The 25,831-nt window shown below is 38.9% G+C and overlaps 1 protein-coding gene across 2 annotated transcripts; it reads left to right on the top strand.

Moving 5' to 3' along the window:
• The first annotated feature begins 662 nt into the window (after positions 1-662).
• On the top strand, positions 663-23,069 carry TAF15 (TATA-box binding protein associated factor 15). 2 transcript variants are annotated; one of them, XM_062592178.1, is made up of 16 exons: positions 663-771; positions 4,121-4,157; positions 5,259-5,307; positions 5,513-5,603; positions 5,683-5,800; positions 8,588-8,874; positions 9,681-9,795; positions 17,139-17,173; positions 17,736-17,768; positions 18,361-18,470; positions 19,037-19,166; positions 20,410-20,499; positions 21,927-22,011; positions 22,104-22,189; positions 22,292-22,394; positions 22,696-23,069. In XM_062592178.1, exons 1-16 carry the CDS (start codon positions 762-764, stop codon positions 22,733-22,735), a joined length of 1,419 nt encoding a protein of 472 aa, XP_062448162.1. In that variant the 5' UTR covers positions 663-761; the 3' UTR covers positions 22,736-23,069. The 2 variants fall into 2 exon arrangements, with proteins under 2 accessions (XP_062448162.1, XP_062448163.1); XM_062592179.1 differs by lacking the exon at positions 17,139-17,173 and having other exon boundaries at positions 670-771.
• The last annotated feature ends 2,762 nt before the right edge of the window (positions 23,070-25,831 follow it).

The raw sequence follows: 25,831 nt of genomic DNA, 5'->3' as shown, positions 1-25,831 counted from the left end.
AGAGAGAGTGCTCTGTAAGCTGTTAAGGGACCCCGAAAGCAGAGTGCGAGCAAACACACGTACCCCACGACGTGCTCAGAAGACGAGAGGGCCGTGCGCAGGCGAGGGGAGGTGGCGAGCAACGGTAAAGTGTCCCCCTCACAGCGCACGGCCTCTCCCCCATCCCGAAATGCAGCACTGCTCTACTCTGGCAGCTGGGTGACCTCAGGCTCCTTGTGCTTCCCGCAGTGTTACAACGCACGACGGGACTAAGCCCCTGGCTCGAGGTGCTGCTGCTTGGGGGGCAGCTCGGTGCTTCACATCCCGGGGTGTCGAGCAGCCAGCCCTGCCTCCTGCTCCGTGGCCTGGCTCGGTGCGAGGCTCCTTCCGCCCGGAGCCGCGGCAGGGCCCGGAGGAGCCCGGCAGAGCCCGCACCCTTCACGTACAGCGCCGAGCACCCCGCCGCCGCCGCGCCCCCCCCCCCCCGCCACCCACCGCAGTGGCACAGCCCCATCCGCGCGGCGCCCCCTCCTGGCTGCGCGTCTTAGCACAGTCCCGCCGGCGCCGCCCCCCACCCCACCCCCCTCCGGCCGCGGCGAGTTGGTACGGTTCCTTAGCGGCTCCCCCCCGCCGCCGGCGGGCGAGTGGTAGGCGCCGCGCTCGCGGATTGGCTGCCCGGCCCCGCAGTCCGCGCGAGCTGCGGGTGCCTCAGTGTGCGCGCGGCCGGCGCGGCGCTAGGTCCTCCCCCTTCAGCCCGGTGCCCGGCAGCGGAGGCCGCCGCCATGGCTTCGGGTAGGTGCTCCCGGCCCCCGCGGCCTGAGGCGGCGGCGGCTCTGCCTCCCGCCGCCGCGGAGCGCGGGCGGGAGGCGGGTGCGCGCGCGCAGGCCGGCGCCGTGTGGCGCAGGTGGAAAAGGACCCGGCCGCGGCCATGTTAGGGGGACGGGGGGGGGGCGCGGCCCCCCCTTCCCCTCCCCCGCATCGCCGCCTGGTCTCGCGCTGCCCCGCCGGCGGGGAGGGGGGAGGGGAGCCACGCCCCCTCCGACGGCGCGCCGCGGCCACGCCCCCTCCTCGCGGGGCCACGCCCTTCTCCGCCGGGCAGCCGCGGCCACGCCCTTCTCGCCGGAAGGGGGCGGGGGCAGGCCGGCCACGCCCCCTGATGTCGTAAGAGGGCGGGGTCCTTCAGCCGCCTCCCCCACTCAGGTGCTGCGTGGGCCGCGCCCCCCCCCCCCGCCCCAGCGTGGGCCGCGCCCCCCCCCCCCCCAAGAAAAACCCGTGGTCTGAACCCCTCCCCTCCCACTGCGCCCCGAGCCTGGGCCGCGCCCCGGCTCCCCGCAGCGTGGGGACCTGCGCTGGCCTCCCCGCCCCTGATGCGGCAGCTACTTGGCCGTCTTTTGGCAGAGCAGCCCCCGGAGCCCGCCAGCGCAGCGAGGTGGGCGGCTTCGCCCCCTGCGCTGCAGTTAAAAACGCGCTGGCCAGGGTCCTTTCCTCAGCAGGGGCTTTTAGCTGAGTATGGAGGCAGCATGTTTGCTGGCTTTATGCAGCTCGGCCTTCCTTGGGGCTTCCACGAGCACGTCGTGACGCTTCTTATCACCTCTTCGAGGTGGGAGTGTTTCAGTCCCCGGAGCAGCGGTGCCCGTGCGAAGCCAGGGATAGACAGAGTGGCCCAAAATGGCAGCGGGCTGTAGGTGCTTTGTGAAGTGAGCCGTGGTTTGTTATGATTGAGCTATTCTAGTGTTCTCTCGGCTCATGGTATGTAAATGACGGAGAATATATAAATAATAAAAAAGGTATGTTAAAGGACTATTTTAAAGCAAGGAACAGTTCTTCACAGTGAAAAGAAAACATTTCGAAAAGGACTGTTAATAACTGGACCTCTCCTACCAAATGAGTAAATTTTGGCAGTAAACTAGAAACACTTTTTTTCCAGACCTCAAGTATTTGTCAGTCAAGCACCTGGGAATGTGTCCTCTTGTTTTTTCTGTATGATGATGCTCTACCATGAGATTCTTTTTTCTGTTAAGAATAACAGAAGAAATACTGCTGGCTTATATAAGAACTTCAGTTTTGAAGCATACATGACAGATTCTTCTGTCTTTAAGAAAACTTAGTTCCAGAGCTGTGCAAAATGACTAGTCTGCAATGCCCCATTTGCTTGCTTTTGCAGGAATTTTTTTCCAAGAGCTTTTTCAGGTTCAGGAAAAAAATGACTGCATATCCAGGAATTTCTGGAATAAGCTGTCAGTTATTCCAGAAGCACATGCAGACTCTTGTCCATTTTGAGCCCACCAAAATAAGTCCTGTCAGAAGTTGGTAGACTAGAGTAGTCCACAGAAGGATACTCAGCATGTAGAAAAACATATAAATAGAGGAAATAACTATGATTTATATTATACATGCTCCTTATCTGGTTGCCTTCAAACTTTTTCAAAAATGTTGTGGTTTGACAGTTCATAAATGGGAAGCTAAAGAATCAACTGTAGTGCTTTAAATTAAAGCTAATTACATCCTTATTCAAAAATTCTTTCTGAAATACTATTAGTATTCTTTAATTAACTACATTAATGGGATATAAATTTCAGAGTAAAACAATAATTTTTAAATGTTTGTTATTTAATAGTAATCTTTATAATCATTCAAATTGAAACAATGTTAAAAAGTTGACCTTTACCTTGCTAAAATCAATACACATTTGAGTTGCTCTTCTAAAGTGTTTCTTCTTCCCTTTTTTCATTATGTGTTGTAGTACTGCAATGATATATTTGTGTAGCAGTGCAAAAGGAGCGTTTCACATCTGAGGGAAACCTTTTTGTAGGACATGTGACTCTAATCAAACCTTTCATCTGACCTTAGGTTGTTTTGGTAAATGTTTGTCTTACGGAATGTGAAACTTGATGCTTTTAATTGCCTTGAAAAGATACTTCAGAAAAGTTAAAAACACTGCTTCATGTATGAATAGTGTAGGTGAGATCCTGATCTTGTCAGTACATACGCAAATGTTTAAATATGTGTGTAAGTACTAGGATTGGAGTTAAAAGCAGAATGAAGGCTGCATAATGAACAGGCTTTGAGAAATGTGATAACTGCTTTGATTGGAACTGTTGTATAGTCTTCACAGTTTATGACATTTGTCATGCACTATGAGTTTCAGCTTTTTAATCAGTTCTAGGAGTAGAGGTTAGATTTGTGCAGAGAGTGGGGAAAAGATTGCTAATAGGTAGGAAAACAAAGAGTTGTTCTTGGCAGGATTTTTAGGTCGTTATGCTACAATATCTGTACAAATGCTTGAAGGGGTTTGAAAAGAAGGGAAAAATTACAAGGTGGTTATCCTGAATGGCAGAACTAGTGAAGCTGGTAGAGAAAGAAGAGTATTTGATTTTTGACCAGGAGATGGGAATATCCAAAGGTACGTTTTTCCTAATGCCAGTACCTTTTACAAATTAGATGTGCCATGTTAAATACAAGTCAAACTTAATTTCAGTGTTTTCTTCTTTCCTTGAGTTGCTATTTTTTTTCCAATGTACTTTTCTTTCAAGAATCAACTTCTGTGATAAGTGATATCTACATTAATTGGGAATAACAGTCATAATATCAAATGACTTTTCAAAACATCACTGCATGATTTGAACTACTGGTAGTGTTTGTGGTTTTACAAGATGACAGAATGTGGGAAATGTCATCGTTCTTCCATCCTTAATTTTATATCACCAAATTCTATCTGTGTCTGTGCCCTTTTGCTAGGCAGAGCTCTCTTGTGGCATCCTGAAAAGGGGTTCAGTTAGTATTGACCTACTTAGCTTTGCTTGATTAATTAAGCTGCTGTGTTATGCTCATTGATGATGGTACTGTATTCAGTAGCTGTTAGAGGGGGATTGTGCAGGCCCTGATATTTGAAGAGACACCATGAAAGTTGAGTTCAGATACTATTAAAAAAAATAAAATAAAATTTGTCTCCTGACTTGTGCTTCTGAGCTCCTGTTTTTCTATTCTTAGTATTTTCTTGTCCGTTAACAAAGAGGAAGTTGGCTGGTTCTATAGGGAAAGTAAATCCATTATACAATGTATTCAACTCCCCCACCTCCAATTTTTTTCACTTACAGTAAACGAAGGAATAAAATTTTAATTGACTTGCTTCTTTTTCTAGATTCTGGAAGTTACAATCAGTCTGGAGGACAGCAGAGGTATGTGTGATATTTTTGTTGTCACTGGGAACTAAATGTACAAAGTAGAAGGCAATTTGGGATTCCTAGCATGATGTTTTTGGGCCTGAAATGGTGGTGATACATTTTTGGAGTTACTGTTGCAGAAAACTTGCTGTCCTGAGCCCTTAGTAAGTTTTATAAGAGAGAAAAGAATTAATATTTCTGAAGGCAAGCAAGCAAGCGAGCAGGTTGGAATCATAATGCCATTTTTTATAGTAAGAACTTTTGAAAAATTATTTGTGGAAAATGTTATGAATACAGAGACATATGTTCCATATGACTGTCTTAAGTTGTTGATTGAGTTTTTAGTCAGAGGTTAGACAACTGTCAAGTTGATGGTGAAATAGGTGTAAAATTTTCTTTTTTCCATAGATTAGAGGGATTTTTTTAAAAAAGAAAAAAACTGATAACCATTCATAATTCAGAAATTATAAATTATGAAATAGCTGCAAGTTTGGAGGACTTTTTGCTTTCAACAGAATAAAACTGTAGCTTTAACTAGATTGTTTCTGTGGAAGTCTGAAAATTATGGATAATAGCATGTTAATGAAAGTGGTAAGGCTATATGCATATAACAATTCAGTACATAGTTCTTCTGTAAGTTTATGAGCTACTAAAGTAGCGGAATAGCAAGTAAGTATAATCCAAAGCCGGTGCAGTTTTTGATGATGATATTACAGTTGAGTAGTCCAACAAGTACTGTTTTAACCGTAATTGATTAAAATAAAATGAACTTTCGTAAGAATGTACTGAAAAACTTAAAATGCCTTGGATTCAGATGGTAGGGTTTTCTTTGATGTTGATGAATTCTGGCAGCTTACAGTAAGCCCCAACTTTCATGCATTTTAAATATACACTTGAAACAGAGCTGAATTTAACCCTTTCTCTGATGCCTTTTGTCAGTCAACTACAGTAACCATTAATTTGCTGATGTATTTCTAATATGTCTACAAATGTCATACTCAGATTAAACAGCTATGTTGGAATGAAAAGAAACAAAATAACAGTAAAGTACCTTTTTTTTTCTAACTCACATGGAGTACACTGTAAAAGTTTACTAAGTGCATATTTCTCTTACAGCTATTCTTCATATGGCAGTCAGGGCAGTCAAAGTTATGGACAATCACAGGTAAGTTGAAAAAAACATTGTGTCTCTTGAAGCAGCTGCTCCTGAGTGAAAACTTGTTCCTGAGTGACTATGTCTGTGCTGGGAAGAAGTCCATTTTCAGCTGTGTTTAGAGTTTGCAGTGGTGTCATTCCAGGTCTAGAGAAGGAGAACTGTCATTATCTGCAGTGGAACTTATCCTTATTTTAATATATTCTTTAAATTACAGGGATATTCTGGTTATGGACAAAGTGGAGACAATTCCTCTTATGGACAGAATTATGGAAGCTATCATGGGAACTATGGACAAAATCAAACAGGTTTGGCTAGCTTGTTACATTTATTGGCAGTAGTTAAAAAGTGAATATTTACTAAAAATTTTTCTTGTTCACTTTCTAGGTTATGGCCAAGATTCTGAGGGATATGATGACGAATCCAATTATGAAAATCAAAATCAGAGTTCATACAACCAGCAGTCTTATGGCAGTCAGGGGCAACAGAAAGGATCATCTAGAGGGTAAGTAAGCTGAGTTAATGACAGCTATTTAAAATACTGTCTAGCAGTTGTATATTCTTAACTACAGCTGTAATAAGCTTCATGGTATATTTGCTTTTAAAAAAAAGTCCCCAACCACCCAGTGTTCCCATTCTGAGAACTCTTTAATGCCTGAAAGAACGGGGTGGGGAGAATATTTCTTTATGTGAGAAGGATGAGTACAGCTGTTTTGAACTCAAGACCGTGTTGGACAAGAACCTTTAGAAAGTCTTTGGATAATGACTACAATGAAGAAAGAACTTGCTCTGTAACATTTTGATTAAGAAAAAGACAGGTTAAGTAGATATCCGTTCTTTAATTAGATAATATTCTTTTAAGCAGTTGCCTGAAATTACAATAGGAAAGATTGTGATCTTTGACAATAAAAGTGATAAGGTATGTAAACTTGTAATATTGTTTATTAACTTCATTAAGGAGATTCTTAGCTGTTCGGATATTTACAGACTTTTTCTATGACTTACAATTCATTTTCTTGGTCGACAGAGAAAGAATTCAGAAATATCAGTCGAGGAAAATTACCTTTTTTTCCTCAACTAAATAGGATTCTTAAAACCCTATGCTTTTATCTCTGCATCAGTAACTTAAACGTACATAAATATACTACAGGCATTGGTTAGCTACTTTACACCATCTTAAATGTATCTTACTTCTGTTGTGTGATGTGGTACTTAAATCATTTTCAGGTAGATTCATGATACAGCTTTGAAAGTATCTTGGAAAATACAGCCAGACTTCTCTTAATGCCTTGTAAGGGTACTTGATGCTAGAATACATTTATTATCTTATTTATGAGCTTTTACATGTATGCCCTCCAAGGTTACTTCTTACATTACTTCCTTTATGAGGATCATGTGACCTGTTTAAAATAAACTGTCAGGTACTTACCTCATTCTTGCGTCCAAGGTCCAGATATTCTGCTAAAGTTTTCTCAGCTTTAAAACAGAGCAAGAACTTCAGCAAAATTTTCCTTGATTTCTGGCTGTACTGCTATTATTGCAAAACATATTAATATAAACAAGTAATATTCTAACCTGTCAACAGCAGGAACTAGCATTCTGACTGTCTATTTTGCATCCCTAAACAAGGCAGATTCATGGTTAAGCTTTGTTTTGTTTTACTTTGTTTTTTTTGATCATTTATTAGGATTGTACAAAGTACAAGACTGGGCAGTAATGTAGTATTTTAACTACCTAGACAGGCAGTGGAAAACAGTGCAGTAGGGCTAGATTTTCCAACAAGTTTTTTTTGAAGAAATTGTAGGGAAAGTGTCCTAAACATGGTTGTGACAAGTAAGTTGAAAATGGTAGCAACTTCGAGGGGGGTGGCAACAGAATAGTAAATTTCACATCCTGACACGAGGAAGAAAAAATAGCAAACAGTGGATGCTCTGAGTGATGGTTCCTGTCATCAGTGATTTTGAAAAGGCCATGTTGGAGCAGACTGTTTTGAAGGGAAGATGCAAACAAAAAAGCTTAGCAATCTGTTTGTCAGTAGGATTGGTTATGTTGAAGATAACATCTAAGTTAGAATTGGGAAGAGAGCAGGTTAGATGGTATTTAAATGACCAGGTTATTTTCGGATTAGTGGGACCGATGGACTTCATTCTAGAGTGCTTTGAAGAGCTGGCTAAAGCTTTCCTTAGAATTGTTTTTTTGAGACTTTTTGGGGAACAAGTAAGATAGCCAAAGGTTGGAGAATGGCAAATGGAGTGCCTGATCTTCTGAAAAGGGGATGAGGGAAGGGAGGACAAGGAGAAGAAAAGGTGTCAGAGGTCAATGATTAATTTCAATTCCTGAAAAAAATAATACAGCTAAACTGCAGCTGAGCACCTGTGCAGAAAATAAGGGGATGACTAACGGCCAGTGTTTCCTGGATGCAATTTGTTCCTCAAATCTATCTGATTTCCTTTTGTGACTGGGTAGGCCAACTGGAGCTTGGAGGAACAGCAGGTCTCATAGATTTTCAAAATAGTTTTGTTTCCACTTTGCATGCTGAATTAGTAAATAGCCGTGGGAAGTGTGGTCTAGATGAGATTTCTTCGTGACTGGCATAAAACTGATTGGGTAACTGTAGTCAGAGAAGAGTAACTGATGACTCCCTCTCAGAACATAGAGACGCATTGAGTTAGGGTATCCCTGATTTGGTATTTGTCAATGTTTTTGATGAAAGTTGGTAGGATAGTATATACAGATGGCACCAAAGTGGAAAGAACTGCAAGTATGTAGCAGATATCATTAGAGTTAAAAACAATCTTCGCAAATTGGTAAAATGTTTCAAAAAAATAGCTTGCAATTCAGTGAATGCAAAGGGTTTTTTTGGAGGTTGGAATGATCAACTGTACGATACCACATGAGCAGCAGATGTCTTCCTTTCAGTCCTGTAGAAAAGGATTTGGAGTTCAGCAGGCTACAGGCTAAGCAGCAGTCATTGTCACACTACTAGGGAGAGGGGAGAAAGCAATCATTGTACTGGGTTGTGCAAAGAGGAGTGCTACTGTTAAGTTACATGTGCAATTGAAATTCAAGATGTTTTGGAAGAGATGGTAACAAACAGTTTGCTGCCTTGCTTTTATCAGGAGCGGGATATATCCTAGCAGAAATAATATAGTATTTTCGTATAGATAGGCCAGGAAAGTTTAGGAGATAACTGTGACTAGGAAATTTTACAAATGTCGTATGTTTTCAACCATTACTTTGCTCTCTTTTCTGTGAACATTTAGCTATTAATACAAATTCTGTTTATTTTAAGTGGAAGAGGCTCCTCTTATGAACAAAAGTCAAACTATGGTCAGCACCAAAGCTCTTATGACCAGCAGTCAAGCTATGGACAAAACCAAGACTCTTACGACCAGCAGTCAAGCTCGTATGACCAGCAGTCAGGCTATGGCCACCAGGGCTCGTATGACCAGCAGTCAAGCTATGGCCACCAGAGCTCATATGACCAAAAGTCAGGCTATAACCAGCACCAAAGCTCATACGGCCATTCTCAGCAATCCTACCAGTCTCAGAAGGGAGGCTATAGCCACAACAGCCAAGGTAAAGCTCACAGGACGAATTCAGTATTGGCTAGTAAAATTGAGCATAAACAGATGATATTCTATACCACGAAAAAGTCATGTTTCCTCCTCTGGATAGACTATTTGATGAATAGATAAAGCTCTTTTTCCATGTTTATATTTTTGGGGAATGTTTTGTTTGTTGATATTTTCAAAACATTACACAGAATTGAAAAGCAGTCAGAGCTCCAGAACTGTTGTAGCTGCATTTGTGGGAGGCAGCTTTACAGAATCCATGTCGCTGGAGTTATGCAATTTCTGGATGGAGTTTTCTTCTAAGCTAATTTGGACTTTATTTCTGCATGAAGGTGACATGTCTTGCTCAACTGTGAAGAACTTTCACACTTCACATTCCAGCTTTATGATATAGGTGAATCCTCAGGTAGAAGGAGAAGGAAATGGGAAATTACTAAGATCTATCCCTTTTCTTCACTGACTTTATAGAAGTGTCAGAGTGCATGCTCTGTATCCTCCTATCTTCAGTGATCTCTTTTGTCAATACAAACTTAGAAGGCAGTATGGGAGTAGAACGAAAAGTGTATTTTGGACAATATGGATTTAATATTTGGAAAATGCAGTGTAATTAAACTGAAAATACTTGCATTCTGAGCTACATCGTGGTCGTGGAAACCAAGGGAGATAACTGGAGCAATGCCAAACATTTCCTCATTACGTTCTGGAATAGATAATGTAAGAGAGCTGCTTAGGAATTGATGGCTTCCAGATTTAAATGGCAAACTTAAGCAACATCAGATTTTATATCTTTCTTTTTTTTTTCCCCTCCAGATGATCGTCGTGAAAAGAGTAGGTATGGAGAAGATAATAGAGGATATGGCGGGTCACAGGGAGGAGGTAGAGGGGGATATGACATGGATGGAAGAGGTCATATGTCTGGATATAGGTAAGTGATCTCATTCTAGTGCCTGCAACTTTTTCCCTTGTATCATATTATTTAGCTATTTTTAATTTGTTTGTATTATATGCCTTTTCCTAATATGGTTTAGATTTAGAGTTCAGAAAATGAAAGGTAGTTGTTTTCTAAAATTAAACTTCTGCACAGCATAGAAATGGATTTTACCTAGGAAAAGCTTTTACATTCAGATAGATTGAGGCCAAAGCACTTAATTGTTATGACACATAGCTGCATTTTACTTACGTGAGTTGTAATACAAAAAATGTTAGAGAGTCCATCCCTTGAAATAAAATGCTGTAAAACCTGTAAAAAATTTGTTTCTAATGACAAAAAACCCCAACCAGGGGTTAAGAAAACTTAATAAAATGCATAGCTAAGGTAGCTAACCTTTTGGCAAGGAAGTATTTTGAGTTTGATGACAGTAATTATGCCAAGGTTGGCTAATTATCTTTCTGCTTCCTGAAGAATTCATTTTTTATCATAAAGTTAAACTTTTGATTTGTTGTATTAACATTACTTTACTGTTTTTCTGTAGTTCAAAATTCCTTTAAAATGCAGTTTTTATTATAGGTTTAGCTGTCAGTCTAAACCCCTTTGTTTTTTGTAGGTTTTACCATTCTACCGCTATGTTAGGTCCTGTTCTGTGGAGATTTATACACACGTTTAATTTTTTGCCTGCAGATGATTTTCTGCATATGTGTAGATTTGAGAGATTGGGACCTTTGCTTTAAATTCTGTTTAAATAGGCCAGATTACATTATTATTTCTTATAAAAATAAGCGATCACAATTGGCTATGTTTTATGTACCTCTGCGTAAAAATTAGGGGTATGTAGAGTGCTCGTTAATGCAAAGAAAGAACACTGAAGCTACCAGTGAGCGCTTCACCACTTCAAAAAGTGTCAGCATTACTCATCCTTTAATACACTGCAGTGTTGTAGGTTACTGCTAGAATTCCTGATGAAGAGCTGGAAGCACAAAATGCTGTTTGTTTCGGCTGATCAAGTTTAAATAAAATAAACCAATAGTATATTAAGACTTTGCTACTTTTGAAGTACAAATACTGTATTTCTATAAATAGATATTTTTAATGGAATATACTTTTCGTAGGCTCTTTTTAATATTACTTTGGCACAGTCTACAATTTGATCAGTATGTTTGAAATAATAAAGAAAATATTTCTGTTTTTAAACCATATTTAAAATTTGCCTGTTCCAAAGGTGGTTTCAAACTGTACTCATAGCTTGCTGTTTTGATGACATAGGTGGACCCTTTTTGTCCTAATTAGACATGATAGCACAATTACCAAAAGACTATTTATAGTGTTTTGCTGTGATCCTTTACAGTGAGTTGGATTTTATATAATATAAACTTAAGTAGCTAAGCAATTGCCAAATTCTTTTTCAGTTAAAACTGAACTTTTTAATTATATCTTTTCTGTGTCAGCAAGGGCTTTCCATATTGCTATGATGAAATCTGAATTAAAAAAAAAAGTTTATAGCTGAGCCATTTCTAGTAAGAGGAATGAATGTGAGCTTCAAAAAACATACTGCTGGTAGACTTTATCACTCTGAAACAGACTTCTGTCTTTGCAGAATAAAGTAAGATAAATGTCTGTGAAAATAAAGCCTCTTGCCCTGTCTTTCCAAGATGTAAGAAAAAAATTTTAGCACGTTCATCCAGATGATAGTACTTTGTGCCCCTGAAATCCAAAAGGAAAAGAGTGAAGGTGCATAGATAAATGGGAGTGAATACATCAAAGAGGGAAGGCGTTAGAGACATTTATTATGAAGTTTGCCTGCTTCTGTCAAGCGATAGTTTTTAGTGCTTTTTACAGTGAATTTTTTTCTGAAACTGCAATATCATAAATGTTTCTTCAGTCTTCCTGCATAATTATGATTGAGGATTCTGTTTCTGAATCGTGTATTTTCCCAAAGTCATATGCTTACTAGACAGGCATAGAAGGTTAAGTTAAATAACAAACTGTATGATCAAGGGAAAGTAACTTCAGTAAGGTAAGAAATCATGTTTAGTACTGTGAAAATGTGGGGTTTCAGGGGATGTTTTCTTTGGGTATCTTTTGTTTGTTTGTTTGTTTTCCTAAAAGCAGCTTGTTTGGAATGTCAGGTCTACTTCTAATAACTAGTTATCGTTTTCATTTTTTTTTTACTTCAATCACATTTTAATATTAACATTAAATTGTGAAACTTCCATTGCCATCAGAAAATATCACTCTAAAAAGCTTGTCTGGGCAGTTATTTGTACTACTGTAACAACGTCAGCTTCAGTTTTTATGGTGATTAGGAAGTAATCTGTAGGTGAGTTCTGACAACTCAAAAGCTCATCCCCTAAATCATGTAAGCACAGACTTCTCAAATATATAGTGCTTGTTCTTGGAGCGCTCCATTTCTTGTTCCTTAACATTACCAAAAAAATAGTTAATTTGAGATCGTAGTTCATGAATATCTTCTGTGTTAGCTTTTAACAAAAATATTTTGATTGACATTTAAAAGTAGGGAGAATTTGTTGTAGCTTGTTGTCCAGCAGTAAGAAAGTTACCCAGTCACTGATGTTCTTAGAGCTGAATCGCCTAATCTGTTCTGTAGCGCTGGGCAATGCATGCTTTCCAAGTGTCAGTGCTGGCTTGTTGCTGTCCTGTACTAGTGGTGCAGTGACTTGGGCTGCAGGCTCTGTTTTCTACCAAGATTGTTGCTAGTTGTGGTGGCCTATGTAAAAATCTGCATGCAAGTCGTCCAGTAGTGCTCTGGAGGTGCAGTAGACTATACTGGAATCTTTAGGGCAAAACCAAATTAGCATTTTAAAGTGTTGAGTTTTCATTTCTCTGACTATTTGTTAAAATATTTTAAAACATAGTTGGTAATGTTGAGGTGTGAATTATTATTTTGAAAACTAGAATGACTTGAATATGTACTGTAGTGAATGCACGCAACACTCATTTTTCTTCTGTGCATGTGCAAAGTCATGCAGCTCTGAGGGAGGAGAATATCTTTTGATAAACTACTGTTTAGATACTTTAGCTGATAAGATAGAAAATAATAATTTTCTTATGTGTCAAATGATCACTTTTCAGTCTTAATAACTTCAGGTTTCCAAAATTATTCTTCAGGTTTTTTTAAAGGTCTTGAACTATTATCTTTTGTGACTTTAAACAACAGTAGAATATTTTTTCACCATTTCCCTTTGAAACTTTAGTCTCACAAATCCAAATTTTGTCCAAGAACCAAAATCATTTTTTTGCTATAAACCCATAACAGAAAAGGCACACTTGGGTTTTGAGAGTTCAGAGTTTTAGTCTTGGTTCTTCTTGCAAGCTTCTGTGTAGAATAAATCACATTTTTGTTGGATTCCTTATTGATAAAAATAAGGAATTAACTACTCATTGTGGTGGTGGTACTAAATTTTTTTGGTTAATCATCTAAGTGAGAAGTGCAGTAGGAATACAAAGCAGGGTTGTTTTCTTTCATCTCAGGAAAGCCATTCACCAGTGGAGTAGTCATACCAATGCCATTGCCCTTCTATTAGAATGTGTGGACTAAATAGGAGAAGTTCTGCCATTGAATTGCTCATCCATTCTCTTTTGGTAGAACTATATAGATGCAGTTTAAAAAAGGATTTGCCATTGGGTTAGGATTTGTCATTGAAATCCTAACTTTACTCACTGTAAGTTATTCTTGTACAGACTTAAGCAGAAAAATCTTAATTACTACATTAGTTGTTCAAAGTAAGAATTAACCTATTGTGGTATCAAGAAACTATAGCGTAGTGAAAATGTTTTTTATAGCCATGTGATTAGTGTTCACAATTAATATTTAACTAGTAATGTATATGCTTGAGTTTAACCTTGTTTAGAACTTAAAAACATGAACAGAGGCAATAAAATTAATAGGCAGCAAAAAAAGCTATCTGGCAGTGATTTTAGTTGTGCACTAAACACTCCTGTCTTGTTCATAAAAATACATTCTTATATGTAACTCCTACCACTTGATGAGACGTAGATGCATGCTGGAGGCTAGAATTTGGTTCCTGCATTCTTAGTGTTATTCTGCTAGTATCTGCTTAAAAAAAGACACACACACACACACACATATATTTTTATATAAATAAGCATATAAAGCATATAAATATATGCTTCTTGTGTCTGTAGTATTGAGCTCTCGAAGTAACTGTGCCTTTATTTTAGAAAGTTATTCCAGCTGAAGTAACCAATGTTCAGATGAAGCATCACCTACTGGGGAGTAAATAGAGTTAAATATTTGACAAAGTACAGGAAAAAAAGAACATCTAATGAAATTTCTTTCGTGGCAGTTAGGTTTTATCACTAAGAATCCTGTCACATACACTTCTGTCTGCTTGCAGTTTAGTCACTTCTATTTTATTATCTTTGGTGGTAGCATTGCTGAATTTTAGCTATCTCTTCATGATTGTTCTGAAGGATGTTACAGCTCAGAACTCCATCTGGTCACCCTTCTATTTGGTCTGTGTGCAAGACTGAAAGAACAATAGCCTGTGAAACACTGCAATTCTGTATTTCGCATGCTTTGTCACAGTATTGTGGGAGGTAATTCAGTTGCTGTGATTGAGGCTTACATTTAGGGTCTTAGTGTGGGGTAAATCAGAGACTGTGGAAACAGCTGCTTGAAACCAGTTTCTGTCTTTTGATTTTGCTTCGTGCAACATAGCTACACATTTCTCTTGCTTTGTTAAAAGTCTAAAACTACACTTGTAGAAAAGTGCTAAGAGATAAAACTAATAAGCTCGATGAGGGTAAGTACAAATAACCACCGGCTTCTGCTTTGAGCGCTACAGTTTTTATAGACCTTCCATACACACCGAAGAGGTGAACTTACGCTCTTTTCTTATTTACTACTACCTCACTGTTTAAGCTTCTGGAGATCTTGGGTAGCTTTGCCCAACATTGTTAGGGGTATAACACTAACTTTATAAATTGCCTGTGAAAGGGGACCTAAAAATGGGGGAAGATGTTTGTCTATCATAGAATTGATGCAGGCTTTAATTAGGTTTGTATTGTGAGGCTAAGCAGAAGGTCACATCCTGAAAAATCTTTGGGCAAAAGCCAAATTAGAAAGTGTTGATTGCACTAGCACATGCCATCCAAAGCGCACAAATTGAGAAATCAGGCATTGGCCTATGACTTCGTGTAGATTATATATATATATACAACTCTATCAGTCTCAGAATCATTGTGTATACATTATACCCTACCATCATCCTATCAAAATTCACACTTCCTATACATTCTTCATCCTAGTTGTGTTGATCATAAACTATTTTCTGTATGTTTTAGGTTGTCATGGGTTTGGGGGGGAGGGGTTTATTTTATTTTATTTTATTTTAATGTAAGTCTCTGCTGCTGTATACTTTCAAATTAGAAAATGTACATGTGCTGGGCAATGCTGTCTTGATGAACTGAGACCGTAATCCAGGGTTTGAAAACTTGGATAATGTTTGCATGATTGATGTATTCACTGTTGTAGTATCTGTTATTTCTGAGTTAATATTCCAGAGAAGCAGGCTTTGTACTGGTAATCGTTGTGTTATAATGAAGTTTTCTTTAACTGAAGTGAATTGGAGGTGGCAGAAAGATACTTACAGTAAAATTTATTTTTTACGATCACTGTTGGGATTTTATCAACAGTCTTTGAAAACAACCAGCCTTGAATAAAGATCATCTCTAATGTAGCATGTAAAATTCATTAGTTTTACCCCTTTAATGAGCAGGAGGTAATTGCTTATGAGTAAACAACACAGTCATTTAATATTCAGATGTTTTCTATGGAATAGCAATTTTAAATCTACAGCAAAAAATACTTCAAGAGGAGGCCCAGTAAAGGTGGTGATCTGTGACAGTATATATAAGGAGTATTACATTTGTCATGAAAGACTATCAACGACCATGCAGGGATAATGACTCTCTAAAGCCAGTTTTGATAATATCTGTTGAAATCTTATTTCTCTTTTGTTCCTCATTTTGGATGTTTTTTTAATCTCACCAAAGTTGAATGAGTTGTACCTTCTGCTCATGACTGCATTTGCTGTAACAGGAAACAGATATACAGTGTTCTAAAGAAATTACTCCCTAATTTTTTTTTTATTGCCTTTTTGCTGGGGTGCATGTGTCCCATGTTTGAATTCTGATATGCTGGCAGATAGACTGGATTAAAACCTGCAGTGACTCCTAATTGTAAAGCACATTGCTGCAGTGGCTACTCATACTGTTGCATTAGTTCCAGTTCAGAGTTTCTGAAGTTTAGAGATAGCCTTCTAGTTGAGGATTTTAACCTACACTGGATTTTTCTGAGCCAGCTCAAGTGAAAGCTGTCATGATCTGGGAGGGGTGCACTTGCCTGATTTTCAGGTGGTGGTTGTATTCTCCGTGCGGGTAAGGGCAACAGGCAGTTATACAAGGCAGTACAAGACAGTCTAAGACATGAATATTGACTTTCTAAAAAATCCAGCAATTGTATTTTTCCTGAAAGCTTTGAATATTGATTATATTGTATTCATAACATGGATGCAATTGAAAACACTGTTGTGAAAAATCCTACTAGTACAAACATTTACATATAATAGAGTTTATTTTCATGCGCATAGGAATTGGAGGCAAAACATCCTGTTTAAGGTCACCTCCTAATCTTTGAAAATTGGTATGTGTAATCTCTTAACTTGGTCTACATTTTGTGCCACAGGTTTCAGAATGAATGAATTAAAACTTCACGGCCTCTGCTTTTGAAGCTCACATACACACACCTTCTCTGTAATATCAAGTGCTAATACAACAGTAGGTCCCCACAGACCCTTTGTCAGAGAATGGCTGATATTGCTAATTTGTCCCCGATATTTAAATGCATAACAACAGAGATTAATTAACTTTAGCTCTTTTTATTTCTAGGAAAGTACTATAGTAGTAATAACTCCAAAGTAGCAATTCGATCTACAATTAAAGCCTATTAACCTTCATGAAAATAATGTTTCTGTTTTAAGGCTTAATTCATAATAGCAGTCATTTTGGCTTATGGGATGGGAGGAAGTGTTGGAAAAAAAGACATGTATATATGTTAGCTTAAATGACTCTTTAGGACTCCCCTTCTCCAGTGCAGCACCCTGTGAGGTTACTCACTTTCTTGTAATTTAATCTTTGAACACGAATAATTAGTGAGGAGAACATAGAGGTGGTGCTTTAGCTGCTAGACAGTAACACTCAACTTGTGATCAGTTAACTGTAGATTGAGCCTTGGGCTCAGCACATAGAGACTTAAGGAAGAAATCATTTCTTCAATTTTTCCTCTGCAGTGGTGGTGACCGTGGTGGCTTCAAAAATTATGGTGGTAAGTGCCGAGTATCCAAAAATGTTTCAGTGGAAATTCTTTATAAATCTAAAAGCCACCAATATCTTGTTACTATCTAGTTAGAAGCATTATAACATTTTGGTGAGGCTGGTGTGTTCGTGAGTTTTAATAGCCAAACTTTTAACCATAAACTGGATTTCTACTTTGTCAAATTGCATGAAAGAATTTGTGGAGACAGTGGCATTCACCGGATTTTTTTGTTGTTGTTACAAATACTACTTAGAAAGGTACTAGAGAAAAAAAAATTCTGGTAAACTGCTTGGTGATCTGACAACCAGCATTTGCAAGATAACACCAGCATAACATCAGTGTGGCAACTGCCACATACTGCAAGTTTAAAGAACATAAGAACGCGTTAATGTCCTACAGACGTCTTCTATTGAACATTTTAATTTAAATATTCTCTAAATCTGTGGTTATTGTCTTAGATCTTAGATGCATTACATAGTTTAAATGCTTTCTTGTCTTAAAAATCACTTGAGAATATTTTTGCTAAAAATAGTCTTTTTTTTTTTTTTTTTTTTTTTAACCCATTTCATAGGCCAAAGGGATTATGGACCGAAATCAGATGCTGGTAAGAAAACAGGCAGTGGCTGTGGGGGGATCATAGCTTTTATCTCGTTGCTTTTAAAATGTAAGTCTAGAAATATGGATGTGGCTGCAATTTCCATGGCTCAAAAAAAAATCAGTTAAAACTCATCTTCCTTAAAAAGAAATTTTAAATTATTATTAAAGTGTATGTGAATTCTTGGACATTTTTTCATATAGCAGATAAGAATTTGTCTGGTGAACTTCAGCTCAACTCGAGCCAAGCAGCTGCTTTCACTTGCATCATATTTCTGCTAAACTTGCATTATTTAAAATGTATATTTCTTATGGGTTTAGGTATCCTATTTACAAGGGTAAATTGAATGTATAGCAGACTGCTGGTGAGCTGTTGAATGTGTTCCAGCTCTGATACACTGCAGCATCTGAAAGTGCTATGCATGCGTTGCTGAAGTTAATGATGTTAACTTCAGGATTATGCTCCCTGCTTGTCTTTCATTTCAAACAAGATTCCTTAGAGATTTAAGAGTCTGCTACTGGCCAGCAGCGACCTGAGCTTAAAGTACTGTTTTTGTTGTTACCACAAAGATGTGTGCTAAATGTAGTTTATTTTTTAATAGATACAGAGTCTGACAACTCTGATAACAACACCATCTTTGTGCAAGGACTTGGAGAGGATGTTTCAACAGATCAAGTGGCAGACTACTTCAAACAAATAGGTATTATAAAGGTATGCAAAATGCGAAATCATTGTTACGAAGGAAGAGAACTTATGGAGCTAGTATATTGGAAGTGTACTAGTATCATTCGAGGCAGATACTCACTGTGGCTCCCAGAAGTTGTAGAAAATATTTTTGTCTGGATTCCCAGATGACAGCTCATTTGAAAGAAGCTGCTGGCGGTGCCAACTTACTAGTGACATTTAGATTGCTTCATGTCTCTTCCAATTCTTTAGTCTTTATAACCCTTAACATTATCTTCCCACCTGTTTTACCATCTTGATACTTCAGTAAGTAAGCCTCTGTGTTCCTATGGCTGTTTATTCTGTTTCTGCAAATCTAAATTAGGACTTCCTGCACTTGACCTCAATTTTTGTGCAAAATGGGCCCACCGTTATTTCATGGAGGGCAGCCAGGCAGTATCCTTCAATTAAAAGCATCTATTTCTGCAGTCTAACTTAAAGAGGATCTTCTTTATAATGATACTTAAGTGTTACAATTTTGTGCCATGAATCGGCTTTCCTGATATTTGTCCTGTGCTGAGAATATTTATTGAGGAAATAACCTTTCTTTTCAGACCAACAAAAAGACTGGCAAACCTATGATAAATCTTTATACTGATAAGGATACTGGCAAACCAAAGGGAGAAGCAACAGTATCTTTTGATGATCCTCCTTCTGCTAAAGCAGCCATTGACTGGTTTGACGGTGAGGTTACCTGTTTTTTTTTTCCTCTATTCACGGATCTAACATGCGGTGGAGGAAGCAGCTCAGTAATCTTGTTGGTGCTGCATGCTCCTTTCTGCATTCCTTTTTTTTTTCTTTCCTTTTTTTTTTTTTTTCCTTAGGAAGACCTCTGTTTCGTGCTTATGTGCTCACTTTCTTTCATTTGGTGGGTCAGTCAGTCATTAAGAACACAAATGTATATATAATGAGACAGGATTTGCTACTGTGCCTCAGTTGTCTTGCATGACATGTGGGAGTTAGTGTTCATCTCATTCAAGATAGAGTAACTTCTTTTTCAGTCCAGTAAAACTATAGTCAGTGTTAGCAGCTGGAATGATTTCTTACAACATTAATGTTGGTATTATTAGTGTTGTGCTAGCATCTTTAGATTTCAGCAAGGGTTAAGGCCATCTTATGCCAAATGCTTTGTATATACCCAGTGAAGAACAATTTTTAATTATTTATTTATAGTTTAGTGGAGAAAGAGCGGATTCCAGAAATAAATCCTTCAGGATTGATGTAGAGGACACAGTGATACTCTATTGTAATAATAAACTTCAAAAAATAAGTGCCAACTCCAGTGATCTTGTGTGTCCAGAGAAATCTTGGGTAGCAACAAAAGTTCATACTCTACTTTTGAGGTGAAATAATAATGAACAAAAAAAAATTCACATTGCACACTATTTGATGGCTTATATTTTACAAATTGATTTTGATTTAAGAGAGTAAAGCAAATACGGCTGTATTAGATACCAATGCAGCCTGTTTGTGCTATGACAAATGTTGCATTGCTGAAGCATTGAGACTTTATATCTAAAAAGTTCATGTCTTTCCCTTATTTGGGAATATTTTGTTTTGTACTGACTGTTGACTTGAACAAAAGCCTTATTGCTTAACTTAGGGGAGGGAGAAGCAGAATTGGGACACATCCAAACTACCTGTTCATGAGCATGGCAAAAAAAAATTTTATTCATGTACTTTCTTACAGATTGTGTTTGAATTAAAAAAAAAAAAAAAAAAAGAAAGGCATGTTTTGATTTATGGAAAAGCTATTAAGTACCTTAGTGGTTGCTATCTCACTTTTGGGCCAGTGCTTTCAAAAATAAAGAGATTTACTCCAGAATTCTTGTTGAATTGGTGTGTGCAAGTCACTTGTTTTTTTGAACTTGCTGCTATGTTGTTGGGAATGATAGTCATCTCTCTCTCATTTTCTGTCTTTCCACAGGAAAGGAATTCAATGGCAATGTGATCAAAGTTTCTTTTGCAACTAGAAGGCCTGAATTCATGAGAGGAGGTGGAGGTGGTGGACGTCGAGGTGGGACTAAAATCTGTAGAATCCTCCTTTTTGCATAGTTAAATATTTATATTTTTTTCTATTACTGGTTTGTAAAAAAAGAAAAAAAGATCTTGTAGCAGTGATTTGTAAAATTGTGTGGACTTTTGGGATTCTGGCATGAAAGGGAATAATAATGTTAGAATCAACTTAAGTAAAACTGAAATCTGTAACCTCCTCTTTCACACAACATGGACTTTATGCTTTCCTTATGATCCAGACCTTCCAGTTTGAATGTCATCATTGCTTTTAAAGAGATAGTAAAACAGTAACTTTGAGGCCGTACAAATTTCCACAGATACAGATGTGAATTCCAGTGAATGTTTGCCTTTTACAGCAAAGTCTTGAGATACTCTGATGTTTCCAGATAGTATTAAGTCAGGTAAATTATGCAACTCCTGCTGACTTAGAGCAGCAGTTGGGTGTCTGGGTCCCTTAATTAAATAGAAATTAAACTCCTTGACTCTGCATGGTGGAGCTTTATCAGTAGTCCACTAGATTGAAATTACTGTTTTACAGGAATTTACAAGAAGCATGCTTTGTACAGTGACTGTCAACAAATTTTAGTTCTCAAATTAGGCAAGTTTGGTGGATGATTAAAAAGATTCTTCAAGAACTTTACTTGGTGTGAAAGTTCCTGATTTTTTTGATGCAGAATGCAGAAACCGTGTTGCCTCTGCATTTGTGTTGTGTCACATGTATCCTGGCATTAATCCAGACAGGGTGTTTTTAAAGTTTTTTTTGTTGTTGTTGTTTTGTTTTTTTTGTGTTTGGTGTGACTAGTTCAAGCCATATGTGATTGATATTATACATTATTAAACCTGTACAGAATTGTATTAATGTGCGTAGTGAATTTGTATTTGTCCATTGGCAATTCAAGCTGATCAAGTTCCCTTTTACTGCTGAAAAAATTTGTAGAAAATATTTGATGGTACAAACTTCTCTAGCCACCATGTGCTATTCTTGCTTCATATTTTTGCCATGTGCCTAAATTGTAAATCTGCTTTTATGCCCATGCACTTTTCAGCTGTCCGGATGCATTAACTTTGGGACACAGAATCCCGCTGGGATTTGGTGGTGGCTGAAACTTCTCTTGTTGTTTGTCCACGTCTTCCAGCTATCTTGTAGCTAACAGTGCATCCAGCATTTAAAAAGTAATTCTTGAATGATGAATTTTGCAGCAGTACAATTGTTTGTCCTTGTCACTAGAAGCTTTTTCCAGAGTCCCTGTGTTTCAAAGACTTTGCCTAGTAGGGATTTGATTACCTTAATTGCTTACTCTCTCTTCCACCTGGAAAGTCTCTCTGTCACATGGGTTTTGAAGCCAGTGACAATCCTTAATAAATGTTTCTCATGTATAGGTCATAGATACTTCCCCTCCTTTATTCTGATTATAATTCTGTCTACAGGTTCACGAGGTGGATATGGAAGAGGTGGGGGCTTCCAGGGTAGAAGTGGGGAACCCAAAAATGGTGATTGGGTTTGTCCTAACCCGTAAGTGTCATTTTAATTGGGCAGTGGTGTTTCAGGTATGCTCTTTGAGTTTCTTAGCAACTAAATCTGGTCAATCCTCTTGTCTTTTCTAGGTCCTGCGGTAATATGAACTTTGCCCGCAGAAATTCTTGCAACCAGTGTGGTGAGCCCAGACCAGAAGATTCACGTCCATCAGGAGGTACTTGTATTTAAAATAAATAAATTAAAAAAAAGTGTTAAAGACATCTGCAGCTTTTTGACAAGCCCAGATAACGCATTGATTTTATATTTTCCTCTCTAGATTTTCGTGGGAGAGGTGGCTATGGAGGAGAAAGAGGATATCGAGGGCGTGGTGGCAGAGGCGGTGATCGGGGAGGTGGCTATGGTGGTAAAATGGGAGGAAGGTAAGCAGTTTCTTTTCACTTGTGTGGTTGTGTAGAATAGATTGTGAGAGTGATGCAGACTGTGGGATAACAGTGTAGTTCATATGTGCAAACAACTGTGCTATGAAAGCATGAATTACAGATAGGAATTTCTGGAGAAGATGAATCATTTTGCCAGGTGAGTGTGTTTTGTGAGCGTTGTTGGATAAAGCTATTTAAGTAAGAGAAGAATACACATAAGTAGGGGTTGAGATGTTTGACTGAAAGGACTGTTACATAGTTTGCTTCAAGGATTCCTTACAACTCTTTCATTCCCTTTCAGAAATGATTTCAGAAATGATCAACGCAACAGACCATACTGAAGACCACTGTGAATGTTTTGTTTGTCTTCTTGATGCGTTCGATAGTGAAATTGCCAGAGTTTTGCCTGCCGCTTCACCCATGGCCTCTTTGGATAGTGGAATTGAGTGAAATTAGGTTTTTATTTTGGGGGGGAGGGACTGGGGCACTTTGGGAGGATTTTTTTTAAGAAAGACATTGAAAATTAATCTTTGATTTCAACATTATCTTCTCTTCTTTTTTCCCCACTACCTCTTCAACAGGCCCCAAGAAGGAAAAGGATAAACTGTAAAATATTGCCAAAATATGAAGTGTTTTGTAATACAACAATAAATGCTGATTGTTTTATTTGTGAAATCTACTGTTTCCCAGTTACTTCAGTCACACATACTTATTTCAGTATTCCTTGTCTTCCTGTAGTATGACTTAAGTAATAAATAGGGTCTTGCTTAAAAGTGCACCGCTGCTTTGTCCCCAGCTCTGTATGCTGTTTGGAAAAATCTGCAGTTAAGTTGTTGGAGAGCCTGCTAGCTATAAGACCTGCCAGGTTTGCAGTAGGTCTTATTCCCCTGCTAGTTTTTAATTTTCCTGTCAGATTGAAGTCCTGCATTGCTTGCATTTTTTGCCACATGTTTTTCGATGTGCACTGCAGCCTTCATAAGGAGCAGGGAGATGGCAGTGTGTTCCCATGCTGCTAAGGAGCTCGTGTTGTCCAGACAGTGATAAATTGGAAAACAAAGTGGAGTGGCTTCAAGAAGGACAACATATCACTGTACTTTTTAGTTACTGCTTTTGAAATGTGGGTGATAGCAAAAAGAAGTGGTAAGGGCAGCAGTTTTATCTTTGAGATAAGATGCAAGATCTAGGCAGACACACTGTGAGCATTTGGCATTCAACTCTGAAGCAAAGGCTTGAAGAAGCAAGGGAGGTTAATTATCATTCCTTTCCAGAGCAGGTCACGCCACGCATGGGAGAAGTGGGTTGGTGGGAGGCTGAGAGAGAGATGCACAGCCACAGTCAGCTTGTGTCCAGTGCTACGTTTCTATCGTAAGTGTTGTTTGTTTCGTCAGAGAGAGAACAGCTGGTGGTCCAGGACTACAGTGGGCAAAATAATAAAACTGCAAGCTTTCAGGGTCTGCAGTTGTAGTCTTGGTGACTGGGCAGACAACTACTCAATATCCATGGCCTCTCAGCCATGTTGTTCAAAGCCCACAATGAACAAAAATAGCTTTTGTTAATGATTGTAAGCCAGATCCCTAGCTTAGGGTCATGGTCATGTTAACAGTAAGTTCAAATCAGCCTGTATCTGACTGTAAATTTAACAATTATGCTCTGCCTTTTAAGGTTTCCGGAGAGCAGGAGTTCTGTCAGTTCTCTGCCAGAAAAGACATTTGTCACGAATTTGAACCGCTTGTTCCTCTCAACAATACAGTGGAGTGTGCCAGCTTGTTGCATCCAAAGGGTATACGCATGTTAGTGATGTTATAAAAAGTTAATGTGTGGGTGGGGCTGTAAAAAGGCAAATTGTAGACAAATAACAAATTCAGTATCTGTTTTTTGTAAGTTGGTACTGGTACTTGAACTTTCATTCTGTACTGGGAGCAACACTTCTGGCTCCTTTTAAGGCCTGTGCCGCTTCCAAGCCTGTTTGCTCCCCCTGGCTAAGAACACTTGAGCCCTTGAACATCCACCACCCTCACCAATTTACTAATTAGATCAGTATGCAAGTAAACCACAAAACTGCTGGACCTGTCACCAGCTTCACTGCTTTTCCAGCCCAGCAATGACATCAAATATTTGTTCTGTTTATGGTTGATTTTTGCACTGAGGACGAAACACAACTGGTCTTACATGCTTGTTTATTTTTTAAAGATAGTGAAGACTTATTTTTTTTCCCTCGCCAGCTGTTCTGTCTCATAGAAAACTTAGAAGTCATCCATGAAAAGGGTGATACTAACGTGATGGCACATCTGGCCTTTTTGGTTCCTTTCGGGTTAGAGAGTTAAATATGGTGGCTTGGGAAGATAGGTTTTGTAAAAGATGTAAACAGTAAGTGGTGGTTTAATTATGTCATGGCCATCTGCTGTTTCTGCTAGGTCCTTTAGCAAGGCAGGTTTTCCTCAGCAAACTGCCTGAAGTTCAGTAGAGTGAGGTTTAACAAAACTAAAAGAAAAGTTTAAAAAATTTAAAAGAAAAAAGATCAGTATCATATTTAAAGATTGAGTGAGTATTAGCTCTTCCTGCGATGGTAACACTTGCTGTTAACTTCTTGCCTTCCAGTTAAGCAGACTGCTCTTTTCAATTACAGGGTCTTAAAGTTATGCTAGAAATTCTGCTCCATTTACAGTCAGATGAATTGAGCAGGTTGTACAGCTACCACTGGGACTAGCTGATCATGTTTCTAGGGCCTTATTTGTAATTCCATGCAAATAAAATTCTTTACTACTGATTGGTGCTTCTCGTCAGAAGTCTTCAAACTGGTTTTACAGGTTGTTGCCTCTTTTTACCTGCAAGGAAACTGAGGCACAGATATCCATGGACAAGTAACTTTTTTCTTTTAGTAGGCCAACAGCTGAACTGAAAATACAAAGCTGAACTGAAGACCCAAGGCGTATCTTGTGAAGCCTATGTGAAATTTCTCTCCAGTGGGTGCTCTGCAAGAAATTGGTAGGACTCTACCCTAATGAAACGGCAGAAAAGGAGAGACAGAGCCACAGACCTGTCGGGAGCTGGGAAGCCAAGAGAGGCCGTCCCAGCAGAACAAATAGCTTTGGGCTCTCTGAGCTGGCAACGGCTGTTCTCTGCTTCCTTGATCTCTTTTCTTGAGCTATCCTCTAATACATTTTTTAAGCAGCAAGTTTCTAGTTTTGGAAATCAGTGCTGTATGGAATGCTGCTGGTTTATTTATAAAAATATATCTAGCACTTGCCAAGCCCAACAATGACTTTATAGAGAAAAGCGTAACGGATGCCAGTGTAGGAGAGGCGTCTGATCGTTACAGAGCTGAAATGCAACACAAACAGCTAAACAATTTAAGAGACAGCCAAACAATTTCAGTGCTGTTCCCGTTACAGCCAAACCCACCTCGCCCTAAGAAATAATGCAACTTAATAAGTTGC

Source organism: Rhea pennata, chromosome 20, assembly GCF_028389875.1.
Source record: "Rhea pennata isolate bPtePen1 chromosome 20, bPtePen1.pri, whole genome shotgun sequence".
In the NCBI taxonomy this organism is placed as follows: domain Eukaryota; kingdom Metazoa; phylum Chordata; class Aves; order Rheiformes; family Rheidae; genus Rhea; species Rhea pennata.
The sequence above is the reverse complement of the archived record's forward strand: the minus strand, read 5'-3'. Positions and strand labels throughout refer to the sequence as shown.